At 40.7% G+C, this 17,924-nt stretch overlaps 1 protein-coding gene across 7 annotated transcripts; it reads right to left on the bottom strand.

Annotated features, from left to right (window-relative positions):
- Positions 1 to 1,152: 1,152 nt before the first annotated feature.
- Positions 1,153 to 17,845, bottom strand: LOC122886313 (phosphatidylinositol 4-phosphate 5-kinase type-1 gamma-like). 7 transcript variants are annotated; one of them, XR_006380321.1, is made up of 18 exons: positions 16,691 to 17,845; positions 12,052 to 12,080; positions 11,800 to 11,889; positions 11,530 to 11,660; positions 11,317 to 11,434; positions 9,447 to 9,599; positions 8,493 to 8,792; positions 7,927 to 8,135; positions 7,761 to 7,844; positions 6,857 to 6,905; positions 6,642 to 6,726; positions 6,315 to 6,488; positions 5,307 to 5,463; positions 5,119 to 5,181; positions 4,470 to 5,025; positions 4,113 to 4,147; positions 2,806 to 2,892; positions 1,153 to 2,670 (listed from the first exon to the last, which is right to left on the bottom strand). XR_006380321.1 is itself a non-coding variant. In XM_044218322.1 (18 exons), exons 1-18 carry the CDS (start codon positions 16,773 to 16,775, stop codon positions 2,668 to 2,670), a joined length of 2,448 nt encoding a protein of 815 aa, XP_044074257.1. In that variant the 5' UTR covers positions 16,776 to 17,845; the 3' UTR covers positions 1,153 to 2,667. The 7 variants fall into 7 exon arrangements, 5 of the variants coding, with proteins under 5 accessions (XP_044074257.1, XP_044074258.1, XP_044074261.1 ...); XR_006380322.1 differs by having other exon boundaries at positions 2,806 to 2,889; XM_044218322.1 differs by lacking the exon at positions 4,113 to 4,147 and adding an exon at positions 3,608 to 3,682.
- Between the last annotated feature and the right edge of the window lie 79 nt (positions 17,846 to 17,924).

The following is a 17,924-nucleotide window of genomic DNA, read 5'->3' as shown; positions in this document are numbered from 1 at the left end:
CTAAACAGTTTCCTAAACCAGCTGGACACTATCATTTTAGCAAATCTTACTCAAACAGGAGTGTTTGTAATAGTTTCTGGACAACAATGGAGGTCTGTGGCAGGAATAAGCTACTGCTTGTACTCATGCTTTAGGTATTTGGGATTTGTTGACAATAAGAAATATTTCAAAATATCATTAGCCATATCATTAGCCAAGTCAGTTCTTTACCTCAGTGAATATGCTGCACCACTGGACTGGTGAAGAAATAACCTCCTGGCTGAATGTCAGGGAGAAGAAAGTGAGGAGGCAGGAGAAGGAGCAAAATGATTAGGTCTGTGTGTGTGTGTTCAGGGGCAGAAGGACAAAAAGAGGAGGGAAACCAACAAGAGGGACAATTTCATTCCAGGACAATTGGGCAGGTGGCTGCTGATCCTTGTCCATCACACATTCCATCATGGCCCGACATGGCTGACTTGTCACCCTGACTGACATTTGCAACTCTGGCTTACACATAAAGCACACACAAACACACAGCAATGCATGTGTACCCACACACAGAGGAATACAGTGAACACATGCTGCGCTCACTGACTACGGCATGTTTTCTCTCACTTGGTTGTACTTTATTGAACTAATTTTACTTCCTTTTTCTGTGTGTATGTGTGTGTGTGTGTGTGTGTGTGTATAGAGAGAGAGAGTCTGCATTACTGCAGAGAGCCAGCTAAGATCCCAATTGGCTATTTTGGTTGAAGCCGTATTGATCCTTGTCTGTTTTGTTCCACTGTATTTTTAGCAGCAAAGCCTGTGCAGATAAATAAAATCTGCCCCGGTAAAGCAATCAAGATTTCATATCATTATGTTTGTGTATGTTAAAATGTCAGTGTGTGTGTGTGTGTCCCTTTTATGGTAAATCAAGCACACAATAAAATGAATTATCACCTATAGGCAGCTCATATACTGGCATGTCTTTGTGCAGTTTAATTTCACAGTGCAAATTTTCAAGTAGCCCAAAATAGTGTATGAGATTCCACTCAAGAACTATACTTTTTACATTGTGGTGCCATCTAGTGGGCTAATTATGCAAGTAACATTTTACAACTAAAAGATTTGCTCCCTGTCAGCTGGTTTGTGAATCCGGTTATTTTAGAAAAATATTAAAAATCCACAAAGTTTTTTTTACACAATATAATCTTTATTTTCATTTACACAGTGATGCGCTACAAACACTGTTGCCTACAAACAGGCAGGTTAGTTTCAGCAGACTCAATTAATACAGTAATCTGTTACAGCAGTGCATCTCGACAGTCAGGAAGTCTCATTATGGTCAGTCTTGTTGCAACAAGCATCAACACGTGGGGAAGAAGGAAGGTACGGTCTGTGGCAACAGTAGATTGTAGTTTATTTTCTTATTAAACTGTACAGAAAACAGAGGTTATTTCAGTTTAGCTCAGTTTGTTTAATTTGGTAATTTATGGTTAATCCAGTGTCATTAAAGACTGGGGTTTTTATTCATTTTTCTCACACAGCCAACATGCTTATAGCTGGTTCAGACTTTCATGGCCTATAACAGCAAACAGAAGTTACACTTTTGACAAATAGGCAGGACGGAAGAACCTTACACTTACATGTCTCCCAATCACACATTAATCTGCATGCAAACACATGCACACACAGAGACATAAGGGCAAGTACAGAGTTACATGCATGTGCTTTGCACACACACAGTTTATCTACAATTTACAAAAGATCATTTGATTAATTTTTTCGCTCCTGATCTCTTGGTTCTAAACCTTGAAAAGGTGTTAATGCATGGTTGCTATATCTGCTTCATTTACTCACAATAAAATACTCTGTATGTTTATAGTTAAAAAAAATTTTTTTATGATTACAGCTATGAAAATGAGTTTGTCAATAAGGCATTTTGGACACAACCATTCATTGTCAGATCAAAGTTTCTTAAGTGGACCACACCACGCACCACTGTTAAAACTGAACACTGTGCATACACAGCACACAAAACATTAACTGTGTGTTTTTGTGAGTGTTTTCAAACAGCAACTGATGCACTCAGCCACATGTACATTGATAAAGTGCTAAAAATAAACTCATATACAGCTTTGACATGCCCCTAGTGAAAAATAAATGCATGAATAAACTCTGAAGTAGTTATGCATTAGTCAAAAAGAGAAATCAATAACGTGTATGTCCATATTGCATAGCCAGAGCTGGCACAGTGCAGTGTGACTCATGAACACTAAAAACCTAAAAACAGCAGGCAGCAGGACTGCAACAATACCTGACTTAACAGCCACCAAAATCATTCACAGTGCCACTCAGCTGTACTATGTGATCTAAGTTTATTTCTCTGCTTGATGTCAATCAGATTGTCCAGGAATTGATGCTTTATGTGTTTTGTTTTGTTTTTTGCATAATATTTCGATAGTTGTATGTCTGTATGTTCGTTTGAATGTATGTGAGTGTATGCATGATTTTATTGTTGTATACTTGAATGCTTCTATAAGTTTATTCCTTTAGTCTCTGTTGGCGAAGCAAGCTTCCACATGCAGCTTGGGCAACCAGCATTAATTCTCGTAGTGTCCTGGTGGCTGTATTATTAAAACCTCACAGCTTCTGTATATGGAGACAAGCTCTGACTCCACCCATCACTGCTGTCTCCACTGTGAGTTACTGAAAGAGCAGAGAGACAGATAAAGAGGGATAAGTAGGAGAAACACTAACAGGAGAATAGGAGAAAAAGACTGTTTATTCACTAATCTCTGTTCTGTGAATTAATGATAAATAACGAATGAACTGTACACTTACTGTCTCACTCTCCCCATCTGAGCCCCTTCTGGACTCTGAGCCGTAGTGCAGAGGAGAGTACACCCAGCTCCGATCCTCCTGAGTCTGCTGTTATCGAATACAGCCAGCAGAGGGCAGCAGCAGCAGAAAGGAGACAGGAGGGGAAAGATGAGAGAGGAGTTGGGGAAAGATACATTTATAAAGACATTCCCCAGAACACTGAATAGTTTAAAGCTGCCTGATGCAATGTTGGGAGCTCCAAACAGCATCAAGATGAATTTTTCAACTGCACACAGTATGCTCATGGTCAATCTATGATGGCATATTCTGGCTAAGATTGGTGGAATTTCTCTTTAAAGACCCTGAAATCACATTTTCTCAGTCGGGTGATTTCCAACGTCAGAAAGGGAGATTTCATTCTAGCCAAGCGCTGACAACACTAATCAGCTTGTCAGCTCCTCTGTGCTGCCTGAGTGCTACAGGCCAGAAGCTTGAGGGATCACTGAAAGCACAAAGCTACAGTTACCTAACTGCAGGTCCAAGATCCTTAAACATTTAAATAACTGTTTACTGGTAACATGTTACATTTAAATGCACATGATGGCCCTCAGAAGCTGCAGTTATTAATATGCAATGGCTTTTTTGCAGACTTTAACACTAAATAAGTCACGTGAAATACACTGTAGTTTATTAAGTACTTCTGAAGATCCATAAGCAGTTGTGCTTGTGACAGTTCCAATGGAACAGTTACCAGCAATGCGATGGTACATGGGAACATCTCCTAACATTGCATATGACTCTAACTACTTTGGTGGTGACTTACATTGTAACTCGAGCTAGAGTTTAGCTTACGACGGCCAAGAACCGGAGAGTACACCCAATATCTGCCATCTGCATACTGATGGATGGACACACACACACACACACACAGATGAACATACAAATGCATGTAATGTGTGCACAGGAAAATAAAGGGAACTGAATGAATTATTATGAAGATTATTATATAAAGATGAGGGAAGCACTTATGATAAAGGAGAGAAAGTGGAAAATGGAGCGTGAATGCTATGATGTACTGTAACAAAAAAGTCACAGAGAGAGAGAGTATTATGGAGAGCTGTGCATGACACTGACAGGGTGCATGAATGAAGATTGACAGATATAAATACATCATGCTGTGCAGGAAAGACAACCCCAGTGTTTTGCTGATGCATTCAAAAGCATGAACTATGACTGGTGGCAGCCTCATGCTTTGGAAAAAAGCATTTGGGACAGCGAGAGCAACCCCATGGTACGTGCACACTGTAACCCCTCCAACTCCCCCTCACCATCATAACTCTACCACACTGTCTTGACTGGGCCACTGCAAGAGACCCAGTAGATCAAAGAAAAACAGAAGAAGAAAAATGATCTTTACTCTCTGGGAGAGGACTGACAACAAAACAACACTGAAGAGAGCTTCCTGCAGTGTTTGTACTGATACATTAGATCCTTAGTTGAAACAGTTAAAGTCATTTTCCATTGTTACATAAAAAGCCTCTTCAAAATCAGTGAAAATATAATTTTGTCTGTTTTATAGGCTCATTTTGTTTCGTTTCAGTACTTTGAAACTGGCTTATTATCTAATTTTTAACATCCTCAACAAAACAAAACCAAGGCAGTGACACATGATAATGGGAACTTACAAAGTAGATGTCAGACACTGGCACCTCCCCATCCAATGAGTTGTGGCTGCTGGACACAGACAGCTGATTGCACGATGTACGAGGCGCCTGCTGAGGCACCTGGGGGCTCGGAGGGTGGGAGGAGGGAGGGGTCGAGGGGAGACGGGGAGAGGAGCTCTGGGTGGAGGAGTGAGGAGATGCAGGGCAGATGGGAGTAAACGCTGAGGCAGGAGGGAGGGCGGAGGTGTTTGGAGCTGAAGTGAGAAGTGTGGGTTGTGCAGCTGAACGAGAGACTGGAGAAGAAACAGTGGAAGGCTGAGCTGCTGTGGGAGAGGCGAGTGGTTTAGTGGATGGACGGATGGACGAAGCAAGTGTGGAGGACGAGTGGCCAGCTGATTGAGCAGCGGAGGAGGAAGACACAAAGGAAGGAGGAAGAGTGGAGGAGGAATATGCCAAGGATGGATTAATCGAGGGAGGGGTGGATGAAGCAATGACACGGGGCTGACGATCAGGAGACAGATGGCTGTGGGAGGTCATTTCTGTCAACTGTGTGAGCTCCGTGCTCTTTGGGATTTTACTGTATGAAGCAAGACAAAGAACACTATTAAATACTGTTACATAGGCAGCAATGGACATTTTCCTACTTTGGTATTACTGTATATGTGTGTACCTGAGCTCCACCTCCACTGTTATGGTGTCCTGCTTTTCCCCGTGAACCTCAACTTTCTGTGACCTGAAAGTAGACAGGACGATACAGAGTGTGATATCAGCAGGGAAGGACAGCGCACACAGTACATTGTTTTGACAGAATTTTGTCATTATAGATACACAATTGCATCTTCAAGCAATTATTCTCACCTGGCTACACTTGGGGAATGCATTTGTCTCTTGTAGCGCGGGTGCTCTGGTGTATCAAAGGGGGTGGTAGGTAAGGAGTTGTTAGAGGAGAGCGTGGTAGCGATAGAAGCTGTGGTAGCATCTTCGAAGGAAGGAGGGGTGCAGGGTGGCTCTCTCCCTAATATGCATAAGTAACCAAGAAATATAAAAGGAGATCATGAAATATATGCAAGAGATGAAAATATACCACAAAAACAATAAACTAAATGTAATTGCTTTAACAAAATCAGGCATAATCAAATTAAATATAAGTGTGCTTGTGACTCCTTTCATTCAAGCAAACTGCCATCTAATTGTACAACACTATATCTCAGTACTGCACTCAAAGCTGTATACGTGATCAGGACTTTTATATTCAGTTGTTTGACATTTACAAGGTTTGGATTGCTTGCACAACTTCTTCATATGGTCACATTCTGTTCATTTCTTAGCCCGAGTGTTGATGAGGACTGCAAATAAAACAGTATGCTTTTTAAAAGTATTTATCTATGAATATCTACTCTTGATTTGTTAAAGTTGTACTTTTACTTTAGTTCTGCTGCTGTTGCTACTATTCTGCTGCTGCGCTCCTATTTCTCCACAGGGATCCATAAAGGCTCACTTCATTTCATTTAAAGCAAAAATGGAGCTCTCAGCTGCAGACAATAGAAGGTAATAGTGTGTCATGTTCAGAAAGACACAACGTAACAAGGGAAAACCAGCACTCACCAGTTCACTCTTTATTTTCTACTATTTTAATCAAGCAGCACTAGCATGTTAGATATTTCTTCACTAGCTTTGATGAGGGCAGCTAGCCTTCATAAACACTGATGAAGGCTATTGCCACATGGTCAAACAAGCCTACCCTACTGGGTTTAGGTGTTTGGCATTAAGCATCCCGTTTTCACTTCACCTTTAACGAACGCTGTGTGTAACACGTCATGACTGTATATCATTGTGGGCTAAAAGAGTTTACAAGAGGTAAACTACCATTGTCCTCCAGCATGGGGAAGCTGCGAGCTCCTCGCAGGTTCTCCAAGTTGTCCTGGTTTTCCTGCCTGTCATCACTCAGTGAGGGACGCTGCCCAGCTGAACCTGTTCCAGCACTGGACTTGGACATGGAGAGAGCCCCTCGTCCTCTCTTAGATGGAGAAGATCGCAGTGCTGTGAAAGCAGGGGATAGTATACATGTACTCTCATTCCAAAAAGTAAAATGTCCCGATAATTAATACAACAAAATAATTCCTTATTGGCATTGTTGTCATCAAACATACCACACTACAGGAGTATATGGCTCATGCACATTTGTAAACTCACAGCAGCTCTTCCTGAAGACAGTGGTGCTACAGAATTTGTAGAACCTCTCAGCATAGAAACCGGGTCTGTGAACTGACACTGTGTCCTGTGGGGGGTGGAGGCAGCAAGGACAAAAAGAGACAGAGTCAAGGCAATTTGAATGATGTTGCACTTTTCATACACAAACAAGGTGCTCAGTCTCTTACATAAAAGACAGACACAGTAAAGCCACTCACCCCGTCATGGATGAGGGACTTCCAAGAGTGCTCAAGTTTCTTGATCATTCTGTCAGACAAGACAATTAAATTATTTAAACTCATTCAGTGACTTACTGTGGGTACCTGGCAACTCAGCGGCTATAGTCCCACTTGCAATGCTGATGTGCATTTTAAGATCTGGATTTTATGCTAGGCACCACACACATTTCTTATGTCCACGCTTGTCCTGACAACAGCTGTTATGTGCCTCCTCCATTTGTATTTATTTAAAAACAGTGTGACATGTCTGGGATTGCTTTTTCCTCTTGATCTCTCTCCATCTTTTAATATTCCTTGCAGACACATAATGCCTGGATTACTGTAAGCCTAAACCTAATCATTTCCTGACTTTGAAGCCAGAGAAAAATCCAACGTTGTCATTTAATGTGTCCTGAAATGTCCAATGAAAGGCAGACAGAAATGACAAGTGCAACCTTACGCAGTACCTCAGACTGAGGAGACAGTAGAGGTTTAAGGTGATATGTAGGGCACCGATATATCATTACTAAATAAACTTTGATACTTTGGATTCATTCTAGTGGTGTGGTGTCTTTTTAAATTAAAACCACATTTCTCATAAATCCTGATGCCTAGGGCTGTAAGGAGGATGTTGCAACTTGTTAATCTACCCAGTCCTTTTTGATTTAGGTTTACTTAAGAATATAAATGTCTGACATTGTGGAAAACTCGGAACACTCTGTTTATGCTCTTTATGCTAACAGTGGAATTTTCCATTTTGAGTTGTACAGCAACCTCAATTTCCCAGAAAATCTGGTCTAGTGGCTCAAAGTTTAAAATGCAATGATGAAATACATCAAAGTTCATGTATTAATTTACTGATATTACACGGCACCTTTAACTTCTGATTTTTTTCGTTGCCTACCTGTAGGACTGCAGGATGTCAATGATTCCAATGAACAGCAGGAGGCACTCTCCTTTAACACCCACAGCTGGAATACCACCCATACTACAGACAGATAGGAGAACATTACCATCATTTGTAAATGTAATGTGATGATAAGGGCAAATACTATAAAATGGTGACTTACGTGTCATCATGGTCCAGTGTGTCCCTGCACGTGGAGCCTCCCTGTATAGACTCCATGGCAGTGGAATACAAGGCTTTCTGAGCTGCACGCCTCTTTTCATCCCCGCCTCCTGCAGGTGAGCCCTGGGACTGACGCTCTCGCTCTGCTTGGGTCTTGTTGTGGACCCCCAGCAGCAAACTGTAGTCCATAATCTTAAAACTTTCTAGAACCTGACGTGAAACACATACATGATATTTCAAAACATTTTCCAAGCTGAGAAAATTACAACTTTTTTTGATGTATGGATTTGATTTTACAGCCTGGGGCATGGCAAAAGTTAACATTAAAAATAAATACGCCGCTTCCAAGCCTCTTTTTCTCCCTTTCCCTTTCTCTTCCTCTATTCTTTTCTCCTACCTTTTAATTGCTCTGTAATTCGTCTACTCTTTATTTACATTATGAGTAAACTACTGAGCAAGTTTATGTGTGGTTGGTTGTGCTGCTTTGTTGAAATGAAATAAAAGGCAGTGTTAATCTACTTGTGCAAAATATTGTTCCATCCATCTCCTCCCTCTTCTCTTTCTCACCAGACAGTCTCTCTGCAGAGTTTTGACCAGTGCACTGTATGTGTCCTGGTCCAGAGTGAGGCCGTCAGGAACGTCACTCAGAAAGTCCAGGTCTTTAAAAGTGGGTTTGGACTTCTCTCTTTCCTTCTTGGACGCTCGCCTCTTGTATGTGGAGCCCTTCAGATCAAACTTGAGGTGCATGCGTACAGAGCGTGGTAAAATATTGTTCATCACAACAACTCGGATGTTCTTGCCCCCACACTGGACACAGTAGAGGCCAAAAAACTTTGGCAGCAAAGTTCGGGGGTTCTGGTTCAAGTTCTGGAGAGGGAGTTCATGCAGCAGACATAAAAAAAAGAGACAGGGAGAATTAAAGAAACATGGCACATTATTTGGTAATAAGGCATGCAGTCAATGTGTTTCGGCCCGAGTACCATGCACCTGCTAGACAGTGTGACCCATCCACAGGCCTCAGGCCATTCTTGTGTGTCTCTACTGTGTGCATGCTTAACCTGTTAACAAGTACTTAGCTCGGGTCTCAGTCAGGTACAACCTCTCTGCTAATATCTATTACAAAGCCATCTGCTGGCGTCACTGCTGACTGGGGTCAACACCAGGGGGTAAGATAAAGAGGATAAAGATGACTAGAAGTTTCAGCTGCTGCGTTGCTCTTAAGCATGCACTCATGTACACAAACACCCCATGTCTACACACCAAAATATCTGAATAGACACCAGAAGAAAGGCAGAAAAATATTTGCTGTACCTGCATATATTGCTATTTGAATTCTTCATACTAAATATTAGCATACAAGTTTCAGTATGTATACTGTTAAGCAAAGAAATGTGTATACTGTTTACTGACTTGCACACACTAACAGTATGTAATACATTACAATAACATATATATTGAAAATGTAGAATTTACTAACAATTTGGACACGGCTCTTGAATTGAAGGGCTCGGTTTGACTTACCATATAATATCCAGGAAGGAGTTTCTGGAGAAACTCTGCCTCTTTGTGCATAACAGTTTTGATGATGAACTCGTCATCGCGGGTTACGTAGAATATGGAGCCACTGGCTCCTGGATTTGTCAACTCAATCAGTGGCTCATTACATAGAGAATACTAGACAGAACAGACACACAGAGGACAAACAAAGATTAAAAGTCTGACAATCTGACCCACAATCTGTAAAAAAGACTTTATTGTTTCACCCGAGTTTGTAATTTCACCCTAAATTTAACACCTCATGGGTACTGCCGAGCTGCATAGCACTGTTACTGTTGGATCCAACAGAGCTTTCAAATAGCCAACCAAAAGACTAATACATCTACCCACTCACATGGCATTGCTCATCAGCAGCAAAAAGGGAACTTTGTTTTGCAGTGCAATTGTGTATACACTACTGAGTACGAAAAGGCGTTCTGGGTGTGGGTGTAAAGAATTACACATCTAGAGGAGTTTAAACTGTACATTGTGACATTTATACCCTAATGTAGTGTCAGTAACTACAGTGAAGTTAACTTAACAGTGAACTTAACAGTGGAAATGTTACTTTCACCCACTTCTTGCTTGTGCTGAATACCGTGCGCACTAGCAGGAATTATGTTAAACTGAGGTGAATCACATTAAACTGCATATGTAGCAGATCAACATAAACACTCCGATGGCATCAGTGGGCTTAAATTTACACTGAATATCTCACAGTGATATAGAGCCATTAAGACCTTGTAAATAATTAAATCAGTTCTAATGAAGTTGGGTAGAATCTGGAGACTTAAGTAGAAAAGTAAGAGAAAGTGCCCATTGCTTGTAGTTAATTTGTCTAACAAAGTAATTTAATTTTCTAAGACTTAGTCAACACAATGCAATTATACTGGTACACCACACCTCCACCACCAACACAAACACATGCATACACAAACACAAACTACTCTCTCTGACTGTCACTACTTGGAGTTAAAAAAGAAAGCTTTAGTCTGCTAATCTCCCTCTGGCACGGGTAGAATGTGAGCTTAAACGTGCAGCTGAGAACACTGTATGTCACCACGTGTGTATGTGTGCAGCCTCACATGCAAAATATGTGAGGGCATATGCAACTTTTTTTTGCGTGTTTGCATGTGCACAGTTCTTCTTTTTATGTGTCAGGGCGTTTCATGTTCATCCTCAGAGTAGCAGAGGTCTGATGAGGCAGGGGGAATGTTTTCTTTGATATCTTCAGTGATCATCAATCGAATGCTTTCAGAGGGAACTTCACACAAATCTAAATTTAGTTCATGTTAGGTCATATCACACAGTGATATTATATTACACTAATATCAAATCAAATGTAACAAGCAAGAGAAACAAAACAGATATTTCAGATCTGACAAATTACTATACTATTATTATAATAATGTAAATGAGTATTGCTGTTTGCAGCTATAATGCTATTTTTATTATGACTTTGCTACATTTAACAATGAGGAGTGTTTTTCACTCCAATACACATCAAAAATGTAATATATTTACATATGCAATGCAAATGTGGTCATAGACAGGGAAATTGTAATATACATGACTGTTGCCCATTACTAATAGCTGCTGGAAATATATAATACCCACATACACTGCCTCAGTATCGCTCTAGTCCAAACATATAATTCATATTATGAATTGAACATAATAATAAATAATATAACAACAAAAAAATAACGTGCTAAACAGCTAGTTAACCATTAGGTGTTCTGAAGAAAATGATGATGATGTATGTAATAGAAAACATTTCACTTCCACAGCACTTAATAAGACATTCAAATACTCTCAATGCATCACCGGCCATTCGAGAAAATAAATATCTCACCAGATAGTCATCTGGTCGGATCCCAAACAGCTCTCGGAAGTAGCGGAAGGCCACAGGGGCGTAGGTTTTAAACCTAAAATCTGGGAAGTGGTGGGCCGGAGTGAGGTTACTGCCTTCACTGTATCGAGGGGAAGAGTAAAAGAAGATAAAAGATTATATTAGATACTTGCCACACACGTGTACAAAAACAGACATCCACTCACACAAATGCACCTGGGGAAGAAGATGCTCTCCACCACATAAAAGTCCTGCATCAGCACATCTCTCTCTGGCTTGGAGCTGAGGTTTCCAACAGTATATCCAATACCCAGCTGGATGGCCCCTTGCAAGGCAGAGGACGTGGTCTGGAGGCGGAGAACAGAGAAAAGAACAACAGAGTAAGGTGTGGGTGGAAAGTAGTTGGTGAAATCGTGATGCCAAGCGAAGCTACAAACAGTATTTTAGATAAAAAGCAAAGACAAATAGAGAGACAGATGAACCTACCTTCTTGTATGTTGTCTCTCCAGAGGCATCTATCCTCCTGTGGCCAATCTTTTTCTCATGGGCTGGGCCCACTCCGAATGGGGACGGCATCTGTCACAAGGAAAGAAAAGGGAAATGTATATATTGCATATATTGTATATTGTCCCATCAGAGGTCATATGGAATTGAACCATGCAACAAACCAATACTGATGAAAGAAGGGAACACAGACAGGTGAGACAGACGGGCGTAAAGTGTGAAGTAGCCTCTCACCTCTGTTATCTGAGCCTTCTTGGCTGAATCTGTGGACAGAGACAGAGAGAGAAGGTGCAGGACAAAAAGGTTGAGAAGTGTCCACATCGGTATATTATTTAGTATGATTTAGCAATTAAAGGTTGGGTATGCGATTCTGGAGAAATCCAATAACATGATATAGAGCGAACAACGACGCAGCAAGTAATGTAACTAACGTTAGCTAGGTTGTGGGTTAGCAAACTGTCCCTACAGTTTCTGCTGCGAAGCTAACAGCCAGAGAGGACGAGATGTTTCCCAGAGCAGGCACACCAGCTCCAGACAGCGATACTCACAACTCTCCTGCTACTATAGCTAACATCACAACAACAGCATATCTTGACAAACTAGAAAGTAAACTGAATGTCCGTGGGCAAGTCATTTAACATTGCCTGACACAAATCATGGGTGGAATAGTGTGTAGCTCGGTCCGAGACACTTTGTTTGTTTCCCATTTACAGAGCCAGGGCTGTATACAAACACTGAACGGATAGCTAGCGGACCGTGAGGAGATATTCGCTGAATTTGACAAAAAGACATGTATTGGATTAGAATCACATTCCCCACCTTTAATGATTTAGCAGGGAATGCCAACCAATACATTTAGCCAAGTTAACCCATCTGAGACCTCAACGATCAAGGCAAACATAGAAGCTGTAGATAAATTCCCTATGATTTTATAAAGAAATGTACAATGTGTAATCATTCACATTGTAATATCTGATCTATATATGATCATCCGAATATCTTAAAGTGAACAGAAAAGTGTAAATTTCAAACTGGAAAAAACTTCATCTGCTGTGTGATACGATCGAAAGCTCCAGAACAGCAATTAATGGACCTTGTGGTGAGATTATTTTAAGCTAATTCAGCAACTTTCATACTAATTTAAATTTGTTGTTCCAAATAAATTGTTGGTTAACTCACCAGCAGGAGAGTTCAGTGCCTACAGGTTACCAAGTGGTTGATAATCCAGAAAGACAAAAGACATGCAGCAAAGTTCCTGGCTAAACCACAATTGACCACTGCAGAGTACAGTCACTGTTTTCTATTCCTGGATCAGTGAGATTTGTACCGAGAAGGTAAAAACTCTATTGGATTGACTTCCTCCCTAATCTGAGTGCTGCCATTGCCAGATCACATCGCCAGCCAATCGCACATGAGGATTAGGAAGAATCTTTCCCACTGACATGAAGGACACAAATGGACTGTGTCTGTATGTTTCTGTGTATAAACAAGGAAGAGAGAGCAAAAAGGAAGGAGGTGAATGGGAAAAGAGACGGTACGGCAAACTATTTGGTTTACATCGTTGTGCTAAATTTCAGGTCAGGGGAGGTGAAGATTAAGGAAGTGCAGCTGACAGAGCAAGTATAATGAATCTTTAAGCCATGTTAAAGTACAGCACACGCTGTAGCAGAGTTTGCCATCACTAAGGCACGACAGAACACAATAATAGTTGAAATACAATATAATACATAATAATAATGACTTCTCATTGGTGGGTCAGTAGATGCAAACAAAATGCAACAATCTGAATTCTCAAATGTTCTGTATATGAGATTCTGAACCTTAATATATATCAGCAACTATTTGCTATGTAAAGACATAGCGGAGTAATGGCGTCCTGCGCAGAGAATGACGTCACACTCCGTCCGTGTGGGTCTTGTCATTCGAGCTTCTCTGTTCTTTGTTTTGGTAGCTGGTCCGTCTGCACATGCATGTTGTGAGTCCCTCCCGGTGAAACTGTTTGTCTGTTAGGAGATATAACAGCTGTTTCTTTTCTCATCTAAAGTGGTGAATATAGGATTTATTGCGACCAAACCAGAGTTGGTGATTGATGGAGCAGTGGAAAGACTAACAAAAAGTTTTATTTTGTTTCCGTCCAGTTTGAATGAAATGTGTTTTATGATGATCAGCAAGGTATAATTATTGTTTTTATCAATGGAGTTTGGTGGTGAGCAAGAGTGCTATAACAGCTGTTTCTGGTTAAATAAAAAGGATCTTACTCTTTAACAAAAAGGTGTATCTCTATAAGGATCCTTTCCATAATGTCGTCAAACACTTAGAATAACAATCTGAACCTGTCAATGGAAAAAACAAGCACTTGTAGTAGATGTACTTTGACGGGCGCATTTGTCACCAAGGATTACTTTGCGGCCATTGCAGCCCGTTTCGCAGGTGCCTTTTTACATCTAACTCTGTGAATTAAGGGTTTATTTCGACCAAACCAGGTTTGGTGATTGTTGGAACAGTGGGAAGACCAACAAAGACAGTTTTGGTGAGTTTTGTTTCTGTCCAGTTTGAATTAAGTGTGTTTTACGATGATCTGCTAGGTACAATAACTGTTTTTCTCAATGGAGTCTGGTGGACTGTAGCGCCCATTTGTTTTGGTCTGAGATGCTTGCTGGTGCGCTAGTGCGACATTTAGTGGCAGCAAATGTCGCATACAGCACCTTTAAAAAATTCAAACAACATGCAGCACATTTGATTAAAAATCTTGACAACAGTAAGGAAGTATGGTCCTCTGGAGCCATGTACACGTGTACCACTACTCTGAATCTCTCCTTTACAATGGCAGCTGCATTAATAAAAAGACTACAGCTATGCTAGCAGCTCTATGAGGCTGCACTTAGGCACAGATATGTTTTTAGCTAAATGCTGGCATCAGCATGTGAAAATGCTCACAATGACAATGCTAACAAGCAAATACAATGTTCACCATCTTAGTTTAGCATGTTAGCATGCTAACATTTGCTAGTTAGCACTGAACACAAGGTACAGCTGAGACTGATGGAAATTCCATTAGTTTTGCAACCAAAGTATTGGACCAATACAATTCTGACCTGATGATGGCGCTAAATGAAAAGTCAGAAGATCGCCAAATTGATTACAATTCATCATGAGGGGGACATGAATGTCTGTGCCAAATTTCATGGCAATCCATCCAATAACTGTTGAGACATTTCACTCAAAACCACAAATTGAACCTCATGGTGGCGCTAGAGGAAAAGTCAGGGGATCACCAAAGTCATTAGAATTCATCCCCTTGGCACCATGAATGTCTGTACTAAATTTCATGGAAACGAACCCATCCAATATGTGTTGAGATATTTCAGTCTGAACCAAAGTTATGGACCAACTGTCCGAGCAGCATGCAACTGCAGAAACAAAAATAAGTGGATTTTTCACAAATACATTGATTTCCTTGTTTCTTTTGGGCCCTTTCATGCGGTGACAGGACACACACAGAAGGCCACACCTGTAACCTGCAGATTAACACCGCATCAAAGTCTGTCAGACCTAACAATGAGTAGGAATATACTGTGGCAGTTGCACACACAAAGAGTCTCTGTGGGATTAGGGTCAGGCCAGAATAATGTGCCACTGAGCTGCAAGCAACAAACAGGACAGAACCTTTTGATTACTATGTGAGAAACAGACTACCTGTATGGTTTGTTTTGAATGTGTTAGAGTTAAAACACTAGTAAATGTACATTTACTGAAAGCTCACTTAGATATTCCTGTAATGAAACATTTTGTCTCAATGTTAAGAGAACAGCCTTAAGGCCTGTGTGTGCGCGTACGTGTCATAGTAAAGAGGATTAGATCTCTCCCTTAGCTGAGAAAGTGGCAGCCTGTTGCTGTGACATTAATGTGACACTAAACACAGGAGTAGATTTTTATGCCCCGAGGCTCTCTGCACACAAGTATAATCTGGTGGGTTTAATAATAATCATCTGTGCACAAACATCCAATGTAATTGCGTACACATGAGCACGCGCATGCAAGTATTGGACCTGCTAAACTGATGAGGACCACATCTGCTTTCTTTATTTAACATTTGCACACACGTAACTATCATAAACATGTCATGCATGTTGTCGTATTTGTAGCCATGACATCCACAGAGATGCTTGGAATTGATACCCATAAGGGATTAGTGTGTGGTTTATGTTATAATTCCATATCTGATTATGTAAAGCACTCTTCAGATTTAGCTAGGAAGAGGAAGAGAGAGATGGTAAGGATTATGAAGACATGGAGGTTGAAAAGAGGAGCAAAATGACACCTTAGAGACCACAGTGTAAGTTCACTATAGCGGCTGCTGTACATTCAAATGGCTAGTGTATGTATGTGTGAATACCCTAATAGCTCCACTCAATCAGGAAAAACGTAACATTCATCCCACTGCAGCTCGTCTTCATCAGGTCTAGTGGGACTGTGTACAGTACACATCCCTAATGTGCACATTGTGCTTGTGCCAGCCTGCAGCGAGCCACTGACACTGTGAGCCCTTTACAACAGAGCAGCAGTGACTTGAATCTTGACACTGTTATCTAACCAAGCAATTTATTATTCATTTCCACAGTTTAGGTTCTTCTAACTACAATCTTCTGTATCTGCTTTAATGGCAAAACATTTTTTTTCCTGTAGTCTAGTCTTTTAAGTCAATGTGCCTAGCTACATTCACATTTGTATAGGAGGAGGATGCCCAATTATGTCCAACTTCTATCTGCCTTCACCGGCAGCTGGATTTGAATAAGCCCACCACAATTTAACAACTATTTGACAATTTGTCGCTGACCGACAATAAATGATTCTAAGTGGAAGACATACGGACCGGTGTCCCCCAGGTCAAGCTGTAGACAGAGGCCGACGGCCGCTTCCTCACTCGCCCTCCCGTCATCCGCAGTCCTCCCGTCCATCTCCCGGACGGTTCCTGACGACGACGCGCAGAAGTATCCTTCCTCAATGAGAACACGATGAGGCGGTGTGCGATTCGAAACAATCTAGAAATCCTGTCATTTCACCTTCTTCAATATTTCCCGCTACATTTACACACTACATAACTCCATGAATGTGTATTTGTCGCTGTATATAGGCAAACGCAGCGACACGCTCATAGCCAGCGGTGCTGATCATCTCTGCCGCTACCGTGCGTCATCATTCTCACGCAACGGCTGATGCGCGTGCCGCTACAGCATCATCCTACTAAGATCACAAGAGTACCCGTTTCCCCGTGAGGACATCACTGTAGAGCTACCATGATACCTCCAGGATGGAAGAAGACATTTTAATTGTATATTTAATATGATATATATTTGGACTCCCAGAAATAATTACAGTATAATAGCAGAAAACCGACATAAAAAGTTGTGATGAAAATAAAAATAGGCTACTCACCACCACAAAGTTAGAAGAATTATGATTATGAGATACTCTTTTTGAATTATGAGTCAAGAGATGTTTTTATCATGTCACATTTTCCATCCTGGCTTCCACAGTGTAGCAGCGGGATAAAGTCATTTACAACCTACATCTACATAATAAGGCTTTATTTTATGGGCCCCTATTTTCCTGTTCAATTGGTACACTTCAGATTAATTGCTAGTGTAACCTCTAGTTTCTTTTAGTCAGTAAGGGAAGCATACTATTCAACATATATGGAGAATTGAGTTTTCAATAATAAATTACTACTACTACATAGTTATTTCCAGGAAACTTTTGGGGAAATTATTAGGATATTACAGACCTATAAAATAAAGCTTTGGGTCATAGTGTACAGTATACAAAAATGATAAAATTATGCTTTTGGATAATTCTACATGTCACACCCCCCCCCCCAAAAAAAATGAATGAAGCAGGTTTACTTGTAGTTGGAGCAATATTGAAACTTAATGTAATGAAACTGTAAAGCATTACTACCTTACCATCAGTAATTATAATGTGGTTTACATTTTGTCATGTCAAACCTTGCATTAGTTATAACATATCTAAACAAATGGGCTATTTGAATAATACAAAACAAAATGAAATGAAAATAAACAGACCACTATATTAACCATTCACAAAGC

The sequence above is a fragment of the Siniperca chuatsi genome, linkage group LG13, assembly GCF_020085105.1.
Source record: "Siniperca chuatsi isolate FFG_IHB_CAS linkage group LG13, ASM2008510v1, whole genome shotgun sequence".
Lineage (NCBI taxonomy): Eukaryota > Metazoa > Chordata > Actinopteri > Centrarchiformes > Sinipercidae > Siniperca > Siniperca chuatsi.
The sequence above is the reverse complement of the archived record's forward strand: the minus strand, read 5'-3'. Positions and strand labels throughout refer to the sequence as shown.

Bases quoted from the DNA above. Each gene is read 5' to 3' on its own strand.
- LOC122886313 (XM_044218322.1), bottom strand. From the start codon at position 16,775: ATGGACGGGAGGACTGCGGATGACGGGAGGGCGAGTGAGGAAGCGGCC. The intron at 5,464-6,314 runs GTAGTTTACCTC...TATGCATATTAG, and splicing joins CCCCATGCTGGAGGACAATG to GGAGAGAGCCACCCTGCACC. The intron at 5,026-5,118 runs GTACACACATAT...TGCTTCATACAG, and splicing joins ACAGTGGAGGTGGAGCTCAG to TAAAATCCCAAAGAGCACGG.